This window comes from Molothrus aeneus, chromosome 2 (genome assembly GCF_037042795.1).
Source record: "Molothrus aeneus isolate 106 chromosome 2, BPBGC_Maene_1.0, whole genome shotgun sequence".
Lineage (NCBI taxonomy): Eukaryota > Metazoa > Chordata > Aves > Passeriformes > Icteridae > Molothrus > Molothrus aeneus.
This window is the reverse complement of record NC_089647.1, coordinates 77579516-77586836: the sequence shown is the minus strand read 5'-3', so window position 1 is coordinate 77586836 and position 7321 is coordinate 77579516. Positions and strand designations below refer to the sequence as shown.

Genomic DNA, 7321 nt, shown 5'->3' with positions numbered 1-7321 from the left:
TGTTGTGCTCCACTGCTTGGGATGTTGAAATGAGCTGTGCCACCCCTCTGACTGTCGTGACTTGGTGCTGCCCCATCATTTCCAGAGCTGGTGCTGCCTGTGCAAAACAAAATCAGTCATATCATGCAGAAGCAGATTTCAGCTGCTTTGTAATTCAGTATTTCCCACTTAGATTTAGGGCCAGATTAGGTTTCAAACATATCAAAACTCCAGTAATTGTTTTCTTCAGATTTTTATCACAAATTCATAGGAATCTTCAGATTTTTATTCCTCTACAATTCCCAGCATATCAAGTTAAAGCCTCTAAAACATTGACCTCCCCATGCAGATGCTGTTACTGAATGGATCAATGTCAAAATCAGGGATTCTCCTAATTTCTGCTCTTCTGCCAGATGAATAATGGTGACCTGGGATGCAGGGGCTGAGCTGTGGAAAATCCCTGCCTGTTGCATCAAAACTGAAAGCATCTGGAGATTTTGGTGTCTACACTCAAAGCTTCCTGAAAATGTTTTGCACTAGAAGACAGAAAATGTAACCAAAGCCAATGGGGAAAGCAAGAAGAGAGAGGAGATGATGATACAATGGAAAGAGGAGGCGCAAACTTCCTGCTGTCTCTCTGTGAAGGGGCTCTTACCTCATTTGTTGTGCTGCCTTGCCCTCAGAAAGTCCAGCTCCAAATCATCTCTCAACTCTGGGAAATCCCAGAGGTGTAAACAGCTACCTGAGGGTGCCTTTGCAGATGAAGCAGCAGCCCTGGAGGGAGCACAGTGATGGATCCTCAGCACGTGCCTGCAGGTGCAGCTCCTCCTGAGCTTCCCTCGCCAGCCACAGCCTCCACCAGGGCTGGGCTCAGCTGGTGGCCTCAAGGACCTGGTCCCAGAGGAGCTGCAGCCTGGCTTTTCTGCTGGGCTGGGAAGCAACATCCATGGCAAGGTCTCCAGCAGCAAAAGGAGGCTGCAGGGAGCCTTTGTGGGATGGCAGAGAGTGGTGTGCTCTGAGGATGGTGTGAGAAGAGCCACAGTGACTCTGAGGTGCACATCTGTTCTGAAATACACAACATCTGGTTCTGGAGGTAGCATGTGGAGGCTGCCAGGCAGGGACCTGGCTGGAGACATGCCATGGTCAATGACCATAGGGCACATTTCAGGAGAGAGACCCTCCATGCCAAGTATCTGCACAGGACTCCCCCAGAGGTGTCCCCTGTGTCCTGGCTGGGTCCCTGGCAGCAGGGACACCCCGGGACAGCAAGTCCTGCTCACCCTGGGATGGATACCTGGGCTGTGGGACTCTGCTTGCTCCCTGCCAGGCCCAGGGAAGTGTCTTTATGCTAACATGGACACAAGAAAGCCTAGACCCAGCTTTGAAGTTGAACCTCACTCCTCCAATCCCACTGGGCTCAGTCGAGGGCGAGTCTCCTCAATGAGATGGCTGCAAACTGGGTGGACAGGGCTTCTCTACCCTGTCTGAGGGGAGATCCCATTTTGGCTCATCCAGGGCTGCAGAGGCAGGGAGTAGGTCCCCACAGGTGGGAAGAGGATTCCCCCAGTGCCCTGCCCCATGGAAAGGGCCTTGCCTGCTGTGCAGTGCGGGGAGGTGCAGCCGTGCTGGGCTCGCTGGAGCCGTGCAAACGGGTGGAGCTGGGCTGCACTCCCGTAGCGCAGCACCTGCTGCACACAGGGCAGGAGCGTGTTTTGCACAAAAGAAGAACCCACTTCCTTTGTTCTGCACTGCAAAAAGAAAAATAAAATCAGGTGGAGAGCATTGCTTTCCCTCTGTCTTATTCCCAAGGGCCTGGGCACAGGTGTCACCCTGGACACGGCTGTCACTCAGAACTTTGGGCTCTTCCTGCTGTTTTTGAGGTTGGTGATGCCACTTGGTCATCCTCCTCCTCTGGGGGAGGAGGGGCTGAGACCCCACCGACCCTCCTGTATCCAGACCCCCTTTACACAGGGCCGGCGCTTCCCGCTCCCGTGGGCTCCATGGGAAGCCCCCATGCCCAGGCAGGTGGCAGCTCTGGGCCATCAGCACATGATTCCCCGCCTGGGATCTGCAGCTCTCCTTTTAGAGCCTGGCGAGCCCAGGGGACAGGAGGGGCTGTACAAAGGGCCTGTTTGACTGCTCGGAAAAGTCCCGGGCCTGAATTTGCATCACAAACCTCCCCATCCATCCCTGCCACGCACTGGTGATGCCGGCCGGTCCGAGGCGCTGCGGGCCCCTGGGTGGAAGCCAGCGGCATTTTGCTGAGCTTCATCCAAGTGTATTTCCTCGACGGTGTTAATTTGTGGAGATAAAACTCTCGTGGGGGAGACCGTGATGAGGGTGGGCAGGAGCTTTGCAGCGGCGGTGCCGCAGTGAGCCCCGGATCGATGGGAGCAGTGTTTGTTTGTCTCAGCTGCAGCTGTTTGTCCTGCTTGTCAGGGCTTTTGGGAGGGGAAGGGACGGTCCTGGGTCCACCCGCTGGGGTGGGCTCAGCATTTCTGTCGATGTAACAGCTCTCTAATGTTAAATCCATTGGCTGTTTTCACTGTCACGATGAAACAGCTCAAGAACATTCGAGCCCCACCAAGTCTGATTAGCTTAACTAACTCTTGACAGATGTGCAAGTAGAAAACCCCTGTTTTACTAGGGAATATTTTTAATAATTTACTCAGCAGTTATTCTGTTATTAGCTGACCTTTCCCTCTGTGTAATATAAACCCTCGAGCAACAAAAGAATCTCCATTAGCAGATAAACTTGTTAGCCAATTTTCACTATTACTCTTGCTGGGTACCTTCAATTTCTAGTAAATTCATGACCATAATGTGTAATTTCCATACAAATGACTCACAGTACATGAGTACACAGATTAGTACTGAGTTTAATGTCACTGTTTTAAAACATTAGAAATATTATGCAATTAAATAATTAGTGGAGCTTTACTGACCCAGAGGGAAATATGGAAGTTTAGCTTGACTGTAATCTTAACCTTTGTATTTCTTGGCTTCAGTTTTTCAGTAGCATCCTGAATGCCCCATGATGGGAATTTCCTGGTTTATTAGGAATTTTTTTGAGGGATAAAACCAGACACTAGCAAGATCATCACCACCACCACAAAAAAAACCCAAACTCTAGAACCATTTAAAAAAGCATAAAAATTCCTCTTGGGATTTGAAAACCCTAGTGGTCTCCAGTAAAAAAGCCACCATGGGGAAGGCCATCCTGCTGGCCACAGGGCAGGCTGCACTTCTGCAAACATTTGGGAAGTGCTGGGAAGGAAAGTGCTCTCTCCATGCTGTAAGACACACACATACAGGGCTGAGGCATAAATGACAGCCCTCCACTGCTCAGCACTCTGTGGGGACAGAGCCCGCCATGAGAGTTCCAGCTGGGACAAGGGGCTTTGCCCCACTTTCACAGCACAATGTGTCGTATTAATAACAAAAATATTTTTCCACTAAGGGCAAATCCTTTCATTCAACTCAGTCTCTGCGCTAAGGAGCCGTGCCTGGTGATGTCTATGTGTGTGTGAGAGGCAAATCTGGGTTTCACCATAGCCACAGCATGGCTTGCACTGGCCACAGGCACAATAAGCTCCTTTGAAGATTTGCCACAATTTATTGTAAAAGCTGCCGCGGTCTGATCGTGCTGCTGTGGCCATGTGCATGTGCCCGGGCTGAGCACTCCGGACCGCACGTGAACCAGAGCTGAAGGTGTTTTCGACGTTCAGTTGCATTTTGCATCCTTGTAGAAGTTTTCAGAGTAAAACCCCAAGTCGGCTCAGATGTCGGGAGCGATTGCCGCGCAGGTACAGTCATTTATCTTCTCCAGAACAGCCACTGCTGAGAATATCCCCCGCGGCGACAGCGTGCCTCTCACATACCGAAAGAGAAAAAAAAAAAAAAGCCCCACCCAGAAAGAACACAGTTTTACTAACCCTAAGGAAAAAAAACCCCAACAAAAAACAACAAACAAAAAACCCCAAATCTCACGGTGCTTTTATAATGTGAGCGAATCCCGGGAGACGCTCACACTGCCGGGGAGCCCCAGTGCCGGACGCGGGCAGGAGGCTCCGCGCTCGCTGCCCCCCAAAAGTCGGGCGGGAGGAGGAGCAGGAGGAGGAAGAGAAGAAGGCGGCGGCACCGTGGCACTCAGGTTGGAGCCCCTGACCTCCCTTTCGTGCTTGTGGGTTTGAGCATCCCAGCCCCTCGGGGTCCGCGCCGCCGGGGGAGAGAAGAGGCAGCGCTGCGCCCGTCCCGTCCCATCCCGTCCCGTCCCGTCCCGTCCCGTTCCGTCCCGTCCCATCCCGTCCCATTCCATCCCATCCCGTCCCGTCCCGTCCCGTCCCGTCCCGTCCCGTTCCGTTCCATCCCATCCCGTCCCGTCCCGTCCCGTCCCGTCCCGTCCTGTCCCATCCCGTCCCATTCCATCCCATCCCGTCCCGTCCCGTCCCGGTCCCGGCGGTGCTCGCGGCGGGCGGCAGACGCGTCCCGGGAGCTGCTGCAGCCCCGCAGCCGAGGGGACACCGCTGTCACCAGGCATGAGCCCGGACCCCGTGCCCAAAGCGGGGAGAGCAGCGGGAGGACGTGCGGGGAGCGGGGTTCGGTGCCGGGGTGTCCCCAGCTCCCTGATCGGACGAGCAAGGGTCACGGGATTTTTGGGGAAGGTTGCGGGGTTTTTTGGTGGAAAGCTAGTTTTTTTCCTCTCTTTGAATTTCTTCAGTTTTGTTGCTGCTTTGGTCCTGCCCGAGGGTTGTGAAAGCGATCCTCAGCACTTCTGCCTGTCGGTCCCCCAGCCCTCCCAGTGCCTGGCTCTCCAGTTCGTGGGCATTTTCTCAATGAAGCCCCCCATTCCCCTTGCAGTAACAAGTAAATGATATCATTGCCACCAGATGAGTTTGGGACCTTCCTTGTGCAACAGGCAATTCCCCCTCCCAGCACCTCCAGTCCTTTCTCGTATTGATTGGACTTGTGAAGAAACAAAATTAAGAGTAGCTCGTGATAAGAAAAGAATGACTCACAGCTACTCTTGAGATGCTCTCACCAAAATCACAAGAGAAGCATTTTTCCAAATGACTCGAGCTGTGTGCTGCTGGGAGGGAGGAGGGGACAGGGCTTTTGCTTGGTGATGAGGGCCAGCTCTAAGAGTGCTGCTCCTATTATCAATAAGCTGCAAGTTTCACATCTGTTCTTATTCCAAGGGAGAGAGCAAGAGCTCGTGAGGCACCATGGAAATGGCTCTTGTGGAGGATGTGCTCCTGCCCACCAACCTCACCTCCAGCAACCAGAGCAGCTGCAATGTGCACAACCACCACTTCTCAACCAAAGTCACCTTCTCCCTTTTCTACACCATCCTTCTGGTGTTTGGTGCCTGTGGGAATGTCCTGGCCCTCTATATCACTTTCCAGCGCAGGAAGAAGAAACTCAACTCCACCAACCTCTACCTGGTGAACCTGGCACTCTCCGATGCCCTCTTCACCCTGGCGCTGCCGGGCAGGATCGCCTACTACATCCTGGAGTCTGACTGGCCCTTTGGGGACTGGTTCTGCCGGATCACAGCTTTCCTTTTCTACATGAACACCTACGTGAGCATCTACTTCATGACCTGCGTGAGCGTGGACCGCTACGTGGCCGTGGTGCGCACCCGGCACCCCGGCAGGATTCGCAAGATGAGCCGGGCCAGGGCCATCTGCGTCCTCATCTGGTCCTTGGTGTTCCTGCAGACGGCTCCGCTGCTCCTGCGGCCCATGACGCGCAGGATGGGAGACAAGCTGACCTGCATGGAGTACTTCAACTTTGAGGAGATTCCCAATCTGCCCTACCTGCTCCTGGTGGCCTGCATGCTTGGCTTCTTCCTGCCTGTGGGAATCATCTTGGTGTGCTATGTGAGGATCAACCTTAAGCTCTGCCAGACGGCCAAGGAGAACCCGCTGACAGTGAAGAACGGGCACCACCACCGGGCCTTCACTGTCATCCTGGTGGTTCTGCTGGCTGTCCTGCTCTGCTTCAGCCCCTACCACCTCAACATTGTCCAGTTCATGGTCAGGAAGATCCTCTACCAGCCATCCTGCCATGAGCAGCAAGCCTTCAAGATGTCCCTGCAAATCACGGTGGCGTTCATGAACCTCAACTGCTGCATCGACCCCATCATCTATTTCTTCGCCTTCCGGGGATACAAGAGGAGGCTGCTCCGCATCTTCAGGAACAGCGGCTCCCTGGCCACCTCCTCCACTGCCAAGACCCCCTCGGAAAGCAACAGCAACAGCCAGCAGCCTGGCTCCAGCTCTGTCTAGTAGCACCAGCCCCTCCCTTTGCCCTGGCCTGTGACTTATGGACCATCCCTGATGGCAGGAGGCAGAGTCGAGCTGCAGGACCAGCACCTTCAACAGGGCCCATGGCTCCCCTGCCTGGAGCCAGGGGCTCTCACAAAGCCAAGCTGACAGGGACAAAGCCCTGCCTGGCTCTGCATGCCTGGCTCTGTGTGCCTGGCTCTGTGCTCAGCACTGCTGCACCTGCCAGCCTGGAGCATGGAGAGGCTCCTTTTCATCCCAGCCCCAGAGGGGCAGCTCGTGCAGCTGCCCTGCCTGGCACACCTGGCTGGAGGTGTCCCAGCACTGCACCCCTCTCCCATGCCTGTCTGCACCCCCTGTGGGGCTGGGGTGGGCTGGTAACCACTATGGGTGTCCCTCTGCCCCCTTCCCTGCACTGCCCCTGGAGCACTACAGCAGCATCCCTGCAGGCTTTAGGGCAGGCAGCATGAGGAGATGGACTCAGGGCACTCCAGGGAAAGGCTGGGATGTTATTTGCATGCAGAAGATGGCCTACAGCTCCTTTTCCACACCGACAAACAGCAGCTCTGCTCTCTGCCTGCCCAGCATCCCGCTCCTGCACCAGGGCTCTGCGTGGGGCAAGCAGTAAGTGTGGGGAATGTGGGAGATGCTGGAAAAGCTCTCTCCTGAGCAAGAGGTGTGAGGATGTGAATTGTAGAGCTCCTGGATGTGCTGCTGCCTACATTCACCATTGGGGTGGCTGCTTCTTCCCCAGGGTGCCCTTCCTCGCACCTGACCGCACTGCAGTCACCCTGGGACCCACTGCCAGGAAGGGGATCGTGGGGATGGCCTGGATCCCAGCCCAGCTCTAAGGCTGCAAACCTGCCCTGGATGTGCTCATGGGGCAAACCTTCCCACTAGTCCTTAGCAGAGAAATGGGAACAAGAACTGAGAGTGGCCTTTTGTGACCTTGACCGGCCTAGAAGCTCGTGCCCTGAGGAGTCTGACAGCCCTTCTATGGGAGTTTACTTTTGACTATTCCCAGAGCAAGAGAAGGAACCCTGGGACATCAGGTT

General features: G+C 54.7%; 1 protein-coding gene across 1 annotated transcript; it reads left to right on the top strand.

Annotated features, from left to right (window-relative positions):
• The first annotated feature begins 5210 nt into the window (after positions 1–5210).
• On the top strand, positions 5211–6269 carry LOC136571209 (G-protein coupled receptor 183-like). The gene has a single exon (XM_066571540.1). The coding sequence runs from the start codon at positions 5211–5213 to the stop codon at positions 6267–6269; it is 1059 nt and encodes a 352-aa protein (XP_066427637.1).
• The last annotated feature ends 1052 nt before the right edge of the window (positions 6270–7321 follow it).